General features: G+C 38.0%; 1 protein-coding gene across 1 annotated transcript in view; it reads right to left on the minus strand.

Annotated features, from left to right (window-relative positions):
• Positions 1–10,873, minus strand: part of HMGCLL1 (3-hydroxymethyl-3-methylglutaryl-CoA lyase like 1) — a 75,212-nt gene extending 64,339 nt beyond the window's left edge. Inside the window, exon 1 of the mRNA XM_057372210.1 lies at positions 10,724–10,873. Within this exon, the coding sequence (XP_057228193.1) occupies positions 10,724–10,828 (105 nt within the window). The 5' untranslated portion in view covers positions 10,829–10,873. The remainder of the gene's footprint in view (positions 1–10,723) is intronic.
• Between the last annotated feature and the right edge of the window lie 8,329 nt (positions 10,874–19,202).

Consider the following 19,202-nt stretch of genomic DNA (forward strand, 5'->3'; position numbering starts at 1 on the left):
AATAGTATTATGGTGGGTACGGTGTTTTACAGGCAAGACTAAAGACAGAATTCTAGAAGGAAGAAAGAGTGGTGTTTTTCTGCACACATTGAAAAAGCAGAGGCATGATCATCATTACAAATCCAACATGTGTAAGCAATTTGCTCTTTAAAATAGTTTGGGATATCAGTGGGGGGGAAACGAATATACTGACAATGCTGCCCATCCACACTATCAGACAAGTCTCTCTAAATAACTCATTGTCAATAAAAGTGAGTTATGCATAGATCTTTAAGAATTAAAATAAAAAGATGAAAGTAAATCAACTATTCTCAACTACTGCCGCAATCAAAATCACCTTCTGTGTCCAAAGGCTGGGCTTAAAAGATCAAATAAATCATGAATTCAAGTACAGCTAGCCCACCACTATGTTTTCCATAGCTCTCTTTCCAAAAGACACTGTTTAAAATGACAGTATTTTAATGGCTATTTATTTCATCACTGTTGGCAACTCATCYTTCGGAATTTAAAATTTATAAAATTCTTTAGAAAAATAACATCTGCAGTGTTACCATAATAACTTCTCAATAATGGTAAGGAAATTATAACTTGAACACTACCATTCTTGATGTCATAAAAATCTTCCATTTTCACAATGAAATTAGGCAAATGTGAGCATATTTAAAGACTATAATTTTCTTTCTATTTAGCTGAAAATAATTAAATGAATGAAAAATTTTYCTTATATGAATTTTTTTAAATATCTAAATATAACATGCTAGTTTTTAAATGAACATTTAAAATCAACCATCACTTTCTATGAGCTTATCAAAAAATACTCAAAATGATATGTCAGAGCTTCTGCTGAACTGGTTAAACTTCCAATTTATCACAGTAAATATTAATGTAATAGTAATTTTAGCACATTCTAATCATGCAAACCTGAAAACAGTGATGTAGAACAAGTAGAAGAAAATATATTGGTACTGGAGAAAATATGACAAAGACAAAACCAAATTGGGAACATATAATTTCAGAATGTTTGAAAAGATTAAGGGTTGTCATGGCAAAATGAATCACAATATTTCCTAATTTTTTATTGCTTTCACTTTGCACATTTAAGAATTTTTTTTMAAGCCTCCATATTCTGGATAATAAAGTGCACCACTGATGAGAAAGAAAACTGTGTTGTTGTAAAATTGGTAATAAGACCAGTATTAACTAAGGACAAAAGAAAGGAAAAAATACCTAATAGTACTAACTACTATTAACTGTACTTTCATTTTACCATGATACATAAACTTAACTGAAGGATTTTTCCAAACACTCACAATAGATAATCCTACTTATGGACTAAATGGCAATGTAGCCATACTACTCATTAAGCTCAAAATGTCCTGAAATATTCCTAATAATAGTACTCAACTGGACTTTAAAACACGTTACTTAAGTATCTACACAGTTATGTCTACAGGTGTACTAAGTATCTCTACAGTCAACAMATTTATTCACATAAAATGTCTTAAGGTTCCCTAAACTCAGTTTGCAGGACACAAGACCTCTGGCTTTTTKGAAGATGGAGATAAAGGAGGATATTACAGGGCATCTTAAATGGCATCATCAATGAAGCATGGTCAACTGAATTAAGTCACTTCTCAGCACTGTCAGCAATGGTCAAAAGTTTACCAAACTCAGCAAATACTAAGGGCACAAGTCAGATGGCTGGTTAGAGGTACCTTGTGCATTTGGGATGCATCTGACGACCTCCAGCCATTRTGCCAGAGGGCACGAGTCTCTCATAAATCCTATTTGATACCTGCCAACCCTATAAACCATCTCAGCTACCTCAGGGCATCTCACGTGGCACCAGACAAATGTGCTTAGGAAATTGAATCAAGTAATAAGTATCAAAAWATGGCAGGGAGACAAGAGAAAATTCTCAATCACCAGTTGATTCCTCTCTGCATAGCCAACAGCCAACTGGCTTAGTATCTTAACTTTCCATCATCTTCATTCCATTCACGCAAAAGTGACATGGGCAAGGCAAATTAACTTGCCTACACTCTGTCTRCTTACATGAAAATATTCATGTAAGCTGTTTCACTTTATATGAAGCCAGTATATAGTTCAACTCAAATTATGTTTTCAGGGTTTAAAATATTCAGCTGTGATGGGCTGAGGATTCTGTTAAATCTTCTTCCTAATCCCAGTGTTCCACATGATATACCTTCATCACTTACCTTGTTCTCCCATTTCTCACATACTGACACCTATATTTAATCTCATCTTAACTACTTGCATTAAAAGTAAGCCCTAAAGCCACAACCAGTTCCTTTCCAGATGCTGCTGTTGAATTATTTCCCTATGGGTTTCACCTAACATTTCRGCAATGTCCTCTGGCGCTTCAGTCCACACATCTCATCCATTCAAAGCCTTTAAACTTCTTTTTCCAAGAAACCCATAAACTAACACCTTTATTCCCATACAAAACAGCTAACATCTGTGGACTAAAAAAACCTACTCTAACAAAGAAGAAATGTCTACCCAGCACAGTTTTTTCTCCAGTGCACCTTTTAGCAGCTTTTGCATGTAATAAATCTGTGTTTTTGTCACAAGAGCTGCTAAGAATGACTCTCATAAGAATATTTAATCCAAATAAATTCAAATGTAATGCCATAACTGGAGTAACTTTCATTCATTTACACCAAACTGTAAAATAAATCTCATTTAACAAGGGAATTATCTAAAAATAATATCAGCTACAACAACATTCCAACAGTAAGTATAATTTTCTTCTTATAACTTGCAGCATCTTTTCCATCTTTTGCAGCATTAGAATTCTGTCCCTAATGCTGATCAAAATCTTCACCATTGATATGATGCTTAACTCAGTAAAAGTTAGAAAAGAAACGCCATGTGCGAATTACTTCTGACTGTAGTAACTTAAGTTTGAAAGGCAACCCTTAAAACTGTCCCTGGAAGTAATTTTTTTTGAAATGTAAACAATRCATTTATCAGTTTTCTGGTTCCTCTGAAGTGATTGATTAAAAGACCATGCAATRAAATATGTATCTAATTAATAATCTCTTATGTAATAAATTTTTTATTATTCATTGCATGTTGTGTCCCTATTAACATACTACAAACTAGAAGAAAATTTTCATCTCTACTGCACTGCTTAATTTTAAAGTGTGTGCACCATTCTGACATTTCTACCCAAAAAGAGCTACATAAGCATACTTTAACACAGCAGTAATAAAATACATCCCATTTGCTGAAAACCAAAAATGCTGAGTTTGTTTTATGGAAGTCATGCTCTTATCTCAAAAATTTCAGATCAACCAATAAAGCAACTTCTCTCAAAAGTTCAATATCTGGGTGAGTTTTCCTATATGACAGAAGATGGATGGATCAGAGAGAAACTTTTCCTACAAATTTCTGCCTCATTTTTATTCTCACTCTTAAAATGATTATTGTTCTATTCTAGCATTTTCTGAGATAAATTAATTGAAGAGCCTTACTGAGTGTACAGTACTTCCTTACACTGTATGTCAAGGTCCACATCTGCATTATGATGTGCAATGGCAAATTTTTAAGGCAATCTCTCCAGCAAATTCACAATACCACACACCATCTTTAACACACATTTCCCTTCCATACTTCATCTATCTTTTTAAATAAACATTTGAGGGAAAAGAAGAATGCTACAGAAAATATTATACCTTTGTTAAATAAATGAAAGAGCTAAACAATAGAATTCAACACAGCCTAGAGTATTAAATAACTACTATTCTGAAGCCCTCCACAATTTCTTTAAACTTCTTACTTGAAACATTAAGATTCTCAAAAGCCTTCAGTTCCTAACATTTCAGACAATCTTCACCTCGTTTAAACACCTCAAATATTTATGTAGTGAAAGAAGTTAAGATGACAAGAACTCAGCTTTATTTGTGGACTGTACCTACACTGCACCAGTTTCTTAACACATGATATAAACTGAAATTTTCTGAATCAGACAGTTMAAAACCAGAAAATTTGATTAATAAGGAGCAGTAAATATTTTTCTTTACGGAAACTTTTATGTCTGACCATTTGGTATTGTAATCTTCTAAGGTGAGATTTCCTTACCAAAACTAAAAGACAGAAGATCCACAAATTGAAAATATGATCCTTATTAAAATATATTCTCATTTATTTCAGTAGGAATTAAATTTGGATCTGATTGATCTTAGGCAATTCACTTATCTTCACACCCAGCCAAAGGAATGAGAAAAGAAGGATGTCAAGATGCATGAACTTTAAAATGATGATTTGAAACCTGGGGTGTCTGAAATCAATCCTCTTCCTTGAGCTGTCATGTGAGGAAATGAACATCACTGTTCCCATATTTAGGCTTTGAAGGAGATGGAGGTGGGAAAAAATGAGATTTCACCACAAAGCAGATATGGGGCCTTAGCAAAAACTTCCTGTGCATTTAATTCCCAAATTTTCAAAGCAAATCCTTTACRATTTTTCCAGCGTTATTATGAAATTTTAAACTCACTTAATAATCCCAATATAGCATAAACCTTAATCAACTAAAAAGCTCCATTATCCTTYCAGTACTTACAGGCCAATGGTATAAAAGAACTAAAAGTCAATGACTCCTGACTCCATTTAGGTCAAACCAACACTTTATTATCTGCCTCTTACCTTCTAACATCCAGTTTGGCACCCGTAAAAACTCAAGTACTCAGCCTTTAAGGGCTTTGTCTCCCCAACGTTCTGGAGATCTTATTTTGCAGCATATAAAATACCTGATTGAAAAAACTGGCATGAGTCTAGTGACTGGATCTTCTAAAGGGGAAACTCCTCTTGACTTCAAAGAACATTTTAGGAAGAGCTCAGCACTGCACTCTCCCTATTCCAGTTAAATTCAGTGGGAGTGTGTTTTACTTACTACCTTCAGTGTCAGCATGTATGTCATTCATCATTCCCAAATTCAACAAGAAAAACCCAGCATGCTGGTACAAACTTAATAGATAGCTAGAATTTAGAATTAAATTATAATTCCTTCTACTTTATTCTTCTAGATTTATTTTTATAATAACTTTGTATGTTTTACATTTTATGAATATTAAGAAAATCAATGTTCCTTGGAATCTGCAACAAAGCAAAAATTAGTTCCCTTCTTGGAGCATTCTTGTAATACATTCACGGAGAAAAAGATCCATCAACTGATTTCTGTATCTCTGCATGTAGAAGAATACAGAAGGGCTGGAAATCAGGAATTTCAGTCTCTTAGTGATCAATTATTTGGTGTTAGGTTATATGAAAGACAACACAAAATCTAAAGACCTTAGAAGGTCAGGATGAAAACAGTGAATGAGGTAGGAATGCTGGGTAAAGGAAAGAGGGAAGATAAGATCTTTGCCCAATGAAATTAATGTACTTCTCTATTATGATTTCACTAATTACTTTTAAATAATGTCATCCTTTGAAAGAGTAAACAAACAAAAACTCTGCAACATGAAGTACAGGACAACTACCTTCTTTTTTTCTCTACTTTTATGCAATTTTCATCAGATGAAAAAAAAATTAAATAAAAAAGGATGTAAACAATGATGTATATGGTATTGTCATATTTTCACAGTATTGTCACAGTATATTAACATTTTCATATTGTCACAGTATATTAAAATTTCCAATATTGTTGACAACAATTTTTTATAGTACTTAACTAGATAAATTAAATTTTAGTATTAAAATAGCCTAAATAGTTATTTGACAATAGCCTGCAAATGTTAATTTATTCCTGGAATATATAATTACATGGAGATAAATAGAACATGAAACACAGTATGTCTCAAATCAGTTGCTCTGAGGTGTACCTAAAAGACTCAAACAGAAGAGATATGCTGTCTCCACCTAGGTCACATAATACCATATGTTTCTTTTTTTTATGCTCTAATTTGAATCAAGTATCAAACATGAAATATAAGTGAGTAAGATATGTACAACTGTCATATGGACTGTGGGTTTTGTTGTTATTCTTGAGTTACTTTACAAATAAATTTGAGAGGTTTCTAGCATATGTTTGAAACATGACAATATGTTACAAAATCTAAACTAGCAAATTAAAACTGCAAAACTAAGACACTTGTGTGAGTCTCTTCATCCAAGAGTGTCATGCAGTGAGGAGATGAGGGAATCTTTGTGCATTTTTAGTCTCGATATTTAGGCATGTAGTATATAAATCACTGCAATCAAGGCTATGAAACAGAAGTTAGCTGTCTAATTGGAGGACCCAATATTTTACGTATTTAGCACTTAGCATTTGTGTTCCTCTCCAATTATAAAACTTTCCAATAGTAACATCCTGAACAAGTGTTAATGATTCTGTATATTGTACTCCATATGACAGAAATCCTACATTACACTTCCCAGACTCACAGCCACATCCAGCAGAATAAAAGACTTGAGTCTCACTTTTACTTATTTTTGCTTTATTTGTGGTAAGTGTAGGCAACCCTCACCAAACCATATGACCCCTAATATTCTTAATTTACTATATCCCTTAGTACACTTAGCTAGTAGAACATAAACACAAGGGTCTGAGAAAAAGATGCTTATAATTTAGTTTAGTTTAACCACTACCCTCTTGTACAGTAGGATTCTCCTGTTTAAGGTGGCAGATGAATATTCACACTGAGGTTGATACTCTGACCTGAACTAATTTACTTTTTCTGAAGTATTGTAAGGCATGCAAAGTAATTAGAAAACTGGACTTGGAATTGTCTCTATTTTAAAACATTTAAATATCTAGTCCTCTGTTCTGTATCATATACTCTATAAAAGCTCATAAGAATGAGATAATTTTCAGTACTATGGAAACTACATCATATAATCCTTTCAGTACCTTCAATCCTCTCACCTAATTCACAAAGTGTTTTCACCCTTATTGTGATTACAAAGCTCCTAAAGAATGTCACCAATGGATAATTTGCTTTTAAATTTCTACTTTATATTTATTATGTGGACTGAGTATAAGTGTGTGTTTGTTGGTAGCAACATCTTCCTTTATTTTTAAGCAGCTAATTCTTCTTCCTACCCTGCCTGCACATCCTCCAGGTGTTAACACTAGATATCARACAAACCCAAGTCATTTTACGTTTCATCTCCCTTTCCCCAACCATTCCACTGGTGCAAGACCTAACTTGCCCCAGCCAGAATTCAATTTCTTGAATTCCATAACTAACCATGACTAAGCAAAACTGGATAGTTTTTTGCAATGGAACCAACATTTCCCTCTTTGACTGGAAGTACCCGRTCTTCTCAATCTGTGGACCTAACTTTTTTTTTCAACAGCTAAATTGGCAGCTCACAGTCATCCTATGATTTKTGAGTATTCCAAAGTTCTTCTTCAATCTCTTCTAACAATGAAGTCTTGTTTGGGTTATTGGTCTCAAAGCACCTAGTCATTCTGTATCCTTGAATTTCATCCCAGTCTTTTACACTTCTTTAGCCATCCAGTTCTTCTCTGTTGCATCCTTATCATATTCCTAGTGCATCAAAATTCCATTCTAGCCTACATGAAAATATAACATTAAATCAGTAGGATAAGACCAACGTCAGTTACTCTCAGACCATCTCTTCTCCAGCAAGAAGGTTCCTGTTAAACCAAAGGACACCAGCAGTAGATAAACACCTTCCCTGATGCTCAGCCTGAGCATTTCACAAGAGACCACAAAGTACACTACAAACTACAGTCAAATCCTATAAGTCATCATTACTAACAACCTTGATTGCTGCAGAAATCTCCCTAAYACTGCCATATCTACAGCCACCTCCTTTCTCAGTTGATCCTAGCACATTTTACAGTTCGGATATAAATCCACCTCTTTAACAAATTTTCATGTGACTATAGCCCTTATTTAGTAAAAATAAATCAGACAGACTTTAATATTAAATTAATCAGATCTATTAATAAGAACCATATACACTGGGATAATGCTAAGAAAATRAAGCTGAACTGTATTCCTTGTATGAAGCATTATGGAAGCACTCTGAAGGAAATGATTATGAAATTAAGAATATGGAGAAGGATGAACACACTGCAACAGAAATGTGGCATCTCACTGACTAGTCAGGTGTTCAGTAATTTTTTATGCAATACAGACTAGTTACATAAGACTGAACTAGGTATTAGTACCTTTGACTAACAGATAGTAGAAATTTCTATTTACTGTCTATTTAGCTACCTAGCCAAATTTCCTTTAATTTTTTATCTCTCCTTTTCAACAACTTCACTACTCAAGCAACTCCATGTTTTAAAGTCAAATACAGTCCTAAAAATACCACAAAAAATGGTTGGCTACATGAAACAGAAAAAATAAGGGAAAACAAAGAGTACGACATCCCACTACTCACTTTAGAGCCTATTATTTCACCTCCAGTATAGCTCCAAGTGGTTACACCTGGACCTTTACAAATTAGTCAACCGAGTATATAACCAAATTTTTATATATTTGGAGTTTTGAAAGGAAAATTGAACAATTTTACTTTTACAAGAGCCCTGGCAGCAATATTTAAATTTTACTTGGTGTTTAAAGAAAAATCCTGAGGAACTCCTGAAAATAGTCCAGCAAATAAATAAACTCTTTATTTTCATCAGCCATGAAAGCATTATTTCTGGGAAACAGTTCTTGCACCTAAAGCCCCTTCCCTATTTTATTTCTTAGCGTATCCACATAAACGTCATTATAGGGGTGCTGCCGTAAGTATCTTGCATACACGGTAATAAAAAAAGAGACCAACAAACCTTTTTACAACTATCAGTGGAGCTAGTATAGTTTCTAGATCACATAACAAGAAATAATTTTTTCTTGAACAGGATTGGAGTGGAATGCACTCCTACATAAGGAAAACCTTTGTGGGTTGTTTAAGAATCCATGGRAGAAACATGGAAATTTGAACAGATTCATGTAAAATCACAGCAAGGTAATGCAGAAGCAAATATTGAAACAGGAACAGTGACCAGCTCTGGACTTAATTAGTGCACTGTGCAGCTCACATMCACATCAATGCGCACAGGGAGGGTAAGCACCAAATTCTCACGTTTGCTGTTTACTGATGAAGACATCTTTCTGTATCCTTGAGGGAAGAAAAATTGTGATGAAAATTAAGGAAGTGCACTGCAAAAATTAARTAAAAGTTATCTGCTACAGTAAAGAAAGCCTTTTTTTCTTTTAAATCTACTATTTTCTAAGAATGTGGTAATGATTGTCTTTAACTGCAAACCCACTCTGTTTCAAAGCCTTTCAGATGCTTTGTCTGATGGGGGAACAGAGATCGACACAATCAAGTGGCATAACAAGGTATTTGGAAGGAAAATTTTAAAAAATGTTAATGTATTTTTGAATATATGAATACATTCACTACAGGAATGTACTGAGGGCACATGAACAGAATTATAGTGCTCTGCTTCATGCCTAACACCTACAAGTTCTTTATTTCTTTACCATAACGTTTTTTCACTTTTATTAAAAAAAAAAAAARAAGGTTTAATGCTGGATAGACACTATTCTCAGCAATATATGATAGCTGGAAGCTGTATGTGGCTTACCTATATCAAGCTCTATGCTCACAAGTGTTGCTTTGTCCATTCCATATATGCATCTTTTGAGATATGAAGCTCAGATCATCTGAAGCAAAATTAAAATGCTGCCAATTTTTCTCACCACTCAGAACATTTTTCATCATCTCTCCACCTCTGAAGTCACATTGCCACCTAGTAACTAAATTTCACTTCCAAATAGTGGAGAAAAATGAAAGACTATCCCCCATCATATTTAAGAACAGAAGAAACATGCAGCAAACAAGAGGTGCTCCTCAAAAAAAAAATTAAATATATTTTAAACAATTTTATTCTAGGCTTGGCTTATGTTTTTTAACGTTTGAAGCACTGATTGATTACTGGAGTTAGAACTGGAATGAATGACTGCTCAGACAGCGTATGCAGGTAACTTTCCTTCATTTCTTCCCTTACATGATGAGGACAGTCATGGCCTACGGTGTTGATTTGGCCTCCTGCCCAGGCGCCTCCTCATCCAACCTACACCCGCTTTAGCCACTGCCCACACCTGCTCACGGCTGAGACAGGAGGGTGAGCGGCCACCTTCCCTCGCCCTCCGTGAGCACCCTGYGGCTGCAGTGACTCTTCCCTCGACAGCAAACACGCCCGCCACGCTCGTGTGAMCAAGGGCAGTGCAGTGGCCTCGCCCAAACCCGTGTCACCCTGACATTTTATGATTTTCACACAGCGGATGATCACGCGTGATGATGACCACAAGCTGGGTGGGTTTACCACTGCCTCACTGCTAYCCCTGCGCCGCCCACCTGCGTTCGCCCTGCCTGGAACACGGTGAAACACCGCCCGTGTGCTGAAACACCGACCAGCAGCGCGGGCCGGTGGGTAAACTCCACAGCTGCTCCCCGCACTACAGGAAAAGGGAGACGGGAGAATCGAGCGCTGCAGGCGGGCAGGGACAGCGCGGGCAGGGGACGGGACAGGCCGGGCGGCGAGGGGCGGCGAGGGGCGGCGAGGGGCGGCGAGGGGCGGCGAGGGGCGGCGAGGGGCGGCGAGGGGCGGCGAGGGGGCGGCGAGGGGCGGCGAGGGGGCGGTGGCGCCCCGTTCTCCCCCTGCTGGCGGCCGTGCGCCGCAGGGCCGGCCCCGTCCCATCCCTTGACCCGCGCCCGGCGGTACCTGCGCGGGGTGCGCGATTGCGGGCGGCTCCGCGATCCACAGCTGCTCCTTGAGGAGGTGCTGGTAGCTGAGGCAGTGCTTCAGCGCCGACGGCACCGTGCCCATGGCTCGCCCGGCAGCCGCCGCCGCAGGGTGGGCGCAGCCTCCCGGCCCGTGGGCGACAAGCCCCGCGATTGGCGGAGCGCGAGCGCCGCCGCGTTCCCTCCCGCGCGGCTGCGGCGGCCGCCGCCTCACGCCCGCCGGGCCCCGGCCATCGCCTCCTGCTGCCCCCGCTCGCCCTCTGCCCCTCTCGCCTGCTGCCCCTCCTCGCCCTCTGCCCCTCTCGCCTTCTGCCCCTGCTCGCCTTCTGCCCCGCTCGCCTCCCCGGGCGCCGCGGCAGTGGGTGCCCGCTCTCGCTGCGTGCTCGGCCGGCGCTGCAGCCTGCAGTCGCGGGCCTGCGTGCGGGCAAACCGCCGAGGAGAGCCGGGGAGCGGAGAGCACGGGCAGAGCCGGCCCCATGTCCTGGCRCACATCCCCACAGCGCCCCGCATGCCCGCGGACACGGGGCCCAGCCTCAGCTGGCAGGGCTTTAGGCAGCAGGGGGGAAAAAGAGCAGCAAAGAGAAGGGACAGAGCTGCTTCCAGACCGAGCCTGCGTGTCCTGTTSGGCATCCCGGGGCTGTGCAAACGATGCAGGATGATCAAGTCGTGCTCGCTCGGACGTCCGGGTGACACGAGGCTTCTTGCACACACTTTCCATTTGGGTAGCTGAAACGTGGAGCATGTTCCATAGCAAATGGAATACTGTTCAGGATTTAACAGCTCTCTCCGCAGCAGCAAGTTTTATTTTGTCAGCTCCTTTAGCATTCATTATGTCAGCCAACTTTCCAAATTCCTCTCAAGCAAAAATTGTTTCTGGATCATTGCTTTTCTGGGGTATCAGGGATATTTTGTTAAATTTATGAAACTTTCCCTCGATCATTTCTGCAAAAGATTATCAGGTTTACCGCCAAGTCTCTGTCTCAGTCATTCGAGGGCAGSCATGATGTTCTCAAAGCCCCATGCTTTTCTTTTGCAGTTTTGTATTAAATGCTTGCTGTTACATGCATTTAAAAAATATTTTTCCATGGCTATTGTAAACCAGAACTGGATGCTGATTGATTGGCTGGGAAATTTTTGTATTTCAAGGATAATTAAGGCTTTTGAGAAATAAGATATTTAAAATACAATGTAAAAAATTTTAAATATTGCTGGTGGTCATCTTTGCAATTTCAAATCTGGCCACTGAAAAGTGCCAGGAGATTTTTTACTGACTACTATCTTATGCAGTTAGAATCTTTTCTGCCTTTTTCCAGTAAATTATTTGTGATCTCAACGTTCTTTCATATTCACAGTTCAAAATTCCACTGAGTTTCCATTAAATACTGACTCTGGGTAATTGATGGGTCTTGTTACTTGTAGAGTTAGGGATAAAATATGGAGAAGCTGGCAAAAAAAATCATGCCTTTCTCTTTTGTCTCCCAGTGAGAGCGTTTATCAATGATGTGTATATGTGAAGGGAAAGGCACTTTATTTAGATAAATAATTTTATTTTCACTTTTCTGTAAATTTCATTGCGAGATGGAAAAAGGATAAAAACTGCAATTGCAAGGAAGTTGGAATATGTCTGTGAATAAAGTGTACCTCTCCTGCCTACCTGGACTGTTCTCAAGTTACTCCAGTACCAAAGTCAAATTTCATACGGCCTTYAATTGTCTTTCTTACAAATACCTCTGAAATTAGCTGCACTGTAATGCTCTGCAGGTAGTGTAGACATCAAACTGCTATTTTCTCCACAATAAAACCCTTGTAATGGTATTGTTTCTGTTACTGTTTTGTTTTTGTAGGGCTTAAAACCTCASTGGGCTCTTCCAGCCTACAACCAGTGTGAATGTTTACTATCACAAACCTGCTTCAAGACTCAGAGTGCCACCAAATATGCTGAAAAGGAACATCTTTGTCTGAAATCTGTGTTGGTGGTTGGAGAAGGAAAATATAACAGATACATTCTAAAGTAATCCCAAATGGAATTCTCATGCAATAGTTTCTCATTGTTTCTTTTCTGTTTTACCTCTCATTCTCCCTGCAATTAAAATTTTTTGTTTTCACTCTTGCCAATTTAGCACCGAGTTTTTCAACTAGTCCTAAACGCMAGGAGTTGTTTCAAAATCAAGAGATGTAGAAATGAAACACATTCATTAGAAACTTCCATGTTTGTTTGGAGAAGGGTGTGATAATTTTTCTGTCGAAAAAGGCCCTGTGTGTTAAATAAAACCTTTAAAGCCATAATGAATTATTGGTACAYGAGTCACATGGTACAGCACAGAGTGAAAGAAGCTTCAAGAGGATTGTGCTTTAGGCACATGCAATCATCTTGATACTTTTCTTTGCCTGCAGAGGTCACAAAACTCACTCCAGCCCACTCTGTGAGTTAACWCGAAGGCAGATACCCTTGTCTAGTGATAGCACCAGTATATTTACTAATTGAAGGGTTTGCAAAGTCATGTAGAGGACAATGGATGCTTTGGGCAGATCATTCTGTTACACCACCTGGGCCTCATGTGGTCTGCACTTTTATGGGCCCTGTGCTGTTCCTTATTTTGATTCTGCAKATCTTTTGTTCAACAATGGCATTTTGGAACAGCTTCAGTTTACCAGAACACATGGAAGGCTCAGATATGTTTAGTGCTATATCAGGATAGTGAGTAGAAATTGTGCATGACTGACTTTTGGCTTTCCATCTGTCTCTTAAAACTGTTTATCATTCTGATACTCTTCTGAATTTATCATTGTCATTGGCTCACACTGTGTTATGGTCAAAGGTTTTAAAACTTCTTTTAAAAGGAATGCTTTTCACTAAAATAAATAATCACTCATAGAAGTCATGCCACCAAGCCAACCAGATGGAGAGAACAGGCATATTTGTGTAATATGCAGAGTAACTTCAAATACTATCATGAGAGATATTTCCGTACTCATTATTGTTCTCATGCAGTTACACAGGTAGTTGGCAGTTAGATCATTAGGAGTGGAAACATAAAGCTGTTTGATTTCCTGCAGTGCAACACAAAACCTTGGCCAAGAAAGGCATGGTAAAAATAGGTTGATTGTTTATAAGCATCTAAAAGAAAGTAAGAAAGTTGTTTAAAGAGTGATTTGATGACAGCGAGAAGGACAGAATCAGAAGCAAGGGAGCTATTCATACTGATGATAATCATAAGTGCCAAACTGGCAAGCAGCCAAAGTGCCTACTAGGCAGGGATCAAAGACACATATGGTGAGTCTCAAACAACAAATAAGCCATAGAATTCTGGCAAGCATTGCAGGCATAATATGCTCCAGCCCTGAGAAAGATGATGGTTAAAAAAACCCCAAAACAATGGGGCTACCAATACTGGAACATACCTCAGGGAAAGCAAAACTTTCATCATTTCAGTTTTATTGGAGAAAAATGCAGATAACTTCTCACATATGGTAGGTCTGGTTGATCTAAATTGATGGGAAGTGTAACACAATGTTAAAAAATATCCTTTACAGTTGTGGCAGTAAATCATTATTGCATTAGCTGCAGCATCATTCAGAGACAGCATTCTTCAGAGAGTTAGTAAAAGGTTTACTTTGCCAAAGTAAAACTACATCCCAGGTGATAGACACCTGGCATTTGAAACAGACACAATCAAGAAGAAAGTCCAAGTTAGGGTCTTTCTTGCYAGATGTTGGACCCTGTTCTTTTCTATTCTTTCACTAATTTGGTCAGATGGCAGGGTTTTTGACAACTAGATCACACTGTAAAACAAACAARCACAAAAATGGAAACATTTAAACTTTATTCTCATGCTACCACGCAACATCAAACAGGAAAAGAAGGAAATCCTGCGACCTGGTTTCATAGTTACACATCCATACACAGAGTCATAAATGAAAGGGACATGTCATAAGCTATGTTATTTTACATTTGTAAAGGGTGCCGACTTTTACACTGCTAAGAATGGTACTCAGCAACCCTTTGGGTCTTTGGGTGGTCTCCCAAGTACCAGCRCTACATAGCTACATAAAATTGTTATGGGGCATATCAAGGACAGCAAAGGATTGTAGCAGAAAGTGCTTATTTATGGGTAACATTTTCCATTTGAGATATTTCCGTAACTGACAGAAATGCTGGTGAACCAAATGTGTCCCTAGTCTGACTCCATCATTTAAACTGTAATTTCTTTGTCTCAGTGACCTGACCTACCACTCGACAGTATCAGGAGAAACCACGAGCCAATTCCTGAATGGATTTTCAAGGTGCTATTATAATATTTAAGAAAATATTTCCTTTACAGGGCAAGTCTTTTGCCTACTGTTGCACAGACTTTTTTTCCATCTCTTTTTTTTTTCATATAAATGCAGTTAGTATATCCCTTTCCACCCAGTCTTCTCTGCCAATAAGTACTGACATGATTTCTTATAGTGATTATAAGGTGCAGTATGAAGTAACCTCTGATTTCCTTCCTCTCKTTATGTTATTAAGAGACAACAAAATAGTACTGATTGTCAGTGAAGTCASTTTTCTTCTCTTTCCAAAATGTGACTCCTTTTCATCATGTAAGATAAAGAAAAACTTCAGATTACTCTTAGGAAATGTTTATTGGATAAAGAAATGCTGGGACAGCTTTTATGCTATATCCATTTCATCTCAAGTAGAGAGTATTTATCAGAGTTTCATCAAAACAGGACAAAAAAACCACCTGGAAAACGTACCTGCACTGCATTCTGGGAATAGGGCTTTCCAAGGAAAGGAGGAAGGAGTTAAAGACCCAAACATTTTCTATTCTCTTAGGGAGCAATTATTCTGGTTAATTTTAAAGATCTATTTTAGTATCAAATGAACCATCTTCTACAAACCGKATATGAATTTCTCTATTTCAGACTTGGCCAGCAAGTGAAAATGAATTAGGCATTATCCAATAAATCACAAATATATGTAGATTATATAAATTCCARTGCTAAATTTATCTGGGTTTTGTTTTGTTTTGTTTTATTCTTCTAATTGCTAAGTTAATGTTCGAAACATATTTTGTGGGCATACCAAAAATAAGTGTTTGAAGTTTTTGGCCAAAACCAAACAGCAAATAAGGCAGAGTTACTACTGAAGAAACAAAGCAAAGTTTGTGTTTGCACATAAAAGATGTGCTTGCCAAGGTAATTTGCTCATATTTAATATGGCAGTTTCATGTTTTTCAATTTACTTTATATCGTTTTGCCTAAACAATGTGCAATTAAAATGAATACCCACAGTAACTGAAAACAGCTTTTAAATTATCAACACAACAAAAACTTCTGGACAACATATTACAAAATAATGAAAAATAAATTGAAATAGTGTGTAATGTAGGATAAGAACAAATATCACATGTGCCATAATGCAAAGTAATCTGAGATCAAGTAAATGTGTGCATCATTTTTTTCTCCATTTGTTTGTATTTAACCTCAGAGTCAGATTGCAGTTTTCAGCTGAGTCCTATGATCTAAAATCCTCTTTAGTAGTATGCATAAGTTAGGACAAAAAGTTGTGGTTTTTTGCTTCAGTATTAAAGACTGAACCAGGCAAATGAATACTGTAACTCTAGAGCAAAGACTGACACAGAAATTACTGGAATGGTATTGACATTGAGAGATTCCATTTTCAGCATAATGATAACAACAGCAAATAAAGTAGAAAAACTTTGGAAAAGTCAGGTTTTTTATATCTTGTTTTGCTATCTTCATTACTAATACAAGATGTAGTCACATAAAAGTTAATATGCACTATTTAATGTTGCAATTGCAACAAAAAGCACGTTCTTGAATCCACAGTATCTCTAACAAAAATTTATTTGTAAACTTCATCAAGGCAGAAAAAATTTGTAGTACTTTTAAATTAATATGCTAATATCATATTGTGAGGCAGAATACATCTTATTCTTGTTATGTTTAGTACTCACAGTGTTGCTTAGGCAAATTCTATGAAAGAGAGCAGTGTTCTGCATAACAGGAATGCCCCATTTGCAGTATCAACCATTCCATGCCAGCTTTAATTATTACTTTCCCCAATTCAAAACACAATTCACCTCTATAGCAGATGTTTCTATACCAGGATGAGAAGGGATTTGTTTCACATGCTGACATCTGGGGGTTTCAGGCTCTGTGTCTCAGCTGATAGAATTATCTGAATCACAGAATTGCATTGGTTTGGAAAGACCTTTAGGATCATTGAGATCTGCCATTAACCCAGAACTGCCAAGTCCATCACTAAAACATGTCCCTAAGCATCACAATTATGTGACACACGAGAGTTAGAAMTTTCTTAGGATAATTCACAATTTTCTCACATTTCTCATTGCAAATAATGGCTTTTAAAAGTATAAGTGTGGTCCTAGTACAACAGGATGCTAGTTTTGTCTGGGATGGAGTTAATTGTTTTCATCACAGCTTGTATGGCACTGTGTTTTGGATTTGTGATGTAAACAGTGTTGATAAGACATCCATGTTTTATTATTTTATTGCTGATCAGTGTCAAAGCCTTCTCTGTTTCTCACTATGTCCTCCCAGCCCCCAGGAGTACACTGAAGGAGGGCAAGAAGTTGGGACACATTCAGAGTTATGGCATTTGTCTTCCCAAGTGACAGTTGTATGTGAAGGAGCCTTGCTTTGCTGCAAATGGCAGAACACCTGCCTGCCAATGGGAAGTGCTGAGTCAATTCCCTATTTTGCCACAGCTTGACTTTCCCTATTAAACTGTCTTCATCTCAACCCACAAATTTTCTCAGTTTTATGCTTTTATTTCTCTCCCCCATCCCACAGTSGGGAGGTGAGTGAGTGGCTGTGCAGGGCTGAACTGCGTACCAGGGTTAACTCACAACAAACAGATACAACAATCTATTTGCATGAGACTGCAGAGGATGAAAATAGGCATGGGCAGCRTTAGTCAAACCTCCTACTTTAGGCACTTAAAATTAGCCTTTAGAGAGATTTAAGCTGCATTTTTTTCTGGAGGRAATTAGGTGTCCGCATCACCCTCAGGGAAGTGTTTGGTGCAGTTTAGCTACAGAGTTGCTTTTCCAGTGCGATGCAGGAAACGTAGGTGTTTTCTGGGCAGGGCAACATGTTCATATGGTGAACAGGTAGCCACTGAAGTTTGGCCAGTGGGAAACATCAAGCACAGAATACCTACAGTTCCTGACTGAGTTTGAGAAGCTTCAAGGTTCTGGACCTATACTTCCCATTTCCTAGGAGAGAAGCCTAAATGCCAGACTTAATGTTGACACTGGATCGTTGTATAGCCAGGAATTTGACTAATAAAGAATCAAAAACAACACAGAGAGTATTTTATTAAGTTCTATAGTAGTACATTACTGTTACAGTTCTGACTTTTTTTTGACCTTTACGTATTGCGGGTCCTAGTGCTGAAAGATTCTTTCAGATTTATAGTTTTCTTTGAGGTCAACAGATAAATTGACTTTTGGACTTAAAACTGTTATGTTTGGGGTCTTCTGTTTTTTATTTTTGGTGGGGTTTTTTTTTGAAAAAAAACTTTCTATTCCTTTTCTCCATATACAGACCTTCAATTAAAAGTTTTGAGATATTTTGCACCATATTGAAGAACATAATTTGACACAATGCTTCAGTTATTATAAATCGGATTTGTTATTCTGAGCTCAAGAAGAAGAAGAGAGCTACCAGAGATTAGAGGTAGTTTTTTAAATTCTTTTTTAGAGGGCCTTTTGAAGAGTGTGATTGAAGGGAAATAGGTCACCAAGGGGTTTTAGAAGACCCAGCACAGGCAGGAGACAGCGTTGCAGYCACAGAGACAGCAGGACTGCTCCAGTGCTTGACAGCCAGGAAGGGGAGCTTTAACCTTCTTTCACAATTGGTCCCAGAGAGACTTTGGCTCTTCAGCCTCATTAACATCCATTTCCTGCTCCTTGYCATAGTGTTGTCACCACATATGCTCATAAGACAATGACCTTGTGTTCCCATTGTAAACACAGAGGTGTTTACATCTGTACACCATGGTACATCTGGGCCTGATGGAGTGACCACGCTATTTAAATTGCCAAAACTTTTCTGTTACAAATGTCCAACTGTATCTAAAAGGACAGAGATCTCCACATTTTGTARCAAGAATTTGGAGTTTAGCAGTGGCATAGCCTGGAGTCAGGAACATGTCCTCTGTAGTCTCAGTGAATATCCCTTTAATTTTTAAAATGTTGAGAAATGTGATTTTCTAGCTATGTTTTACTCTTCTATGAGGCTAACAGCTGAGCAATTTAATATTCCAGTTGCTCTGAGCTGATTTTGCTCTTGCATGTTGCTCCAGCAYGGGAAACAATACTGAACCTACATCTGGAGCCCACATAACAATTCCTGCCACTGCTCCACAACAAACACTCTCAAAGCATAAAACTTAGTGAGACACTAAAGAGGCGTTCTGGAATGAA

The sequence above is a fragment of the Malurus melanocephalus genome, unplaced genomic scaffold (assembly GCF_030028575.1).
Source record: "Malurus melanocephalus ecotype Western Australia unplaced genomic scaffold, MMel_1.1 scaffold_166, whole genome shotgun sequence".
Taxonomy (NCBI): Eukaryota; Metazoa; Chordata; class Aves; order Passeriformes; family Maluridae; genus Malurus; species Malurus melanocephalus.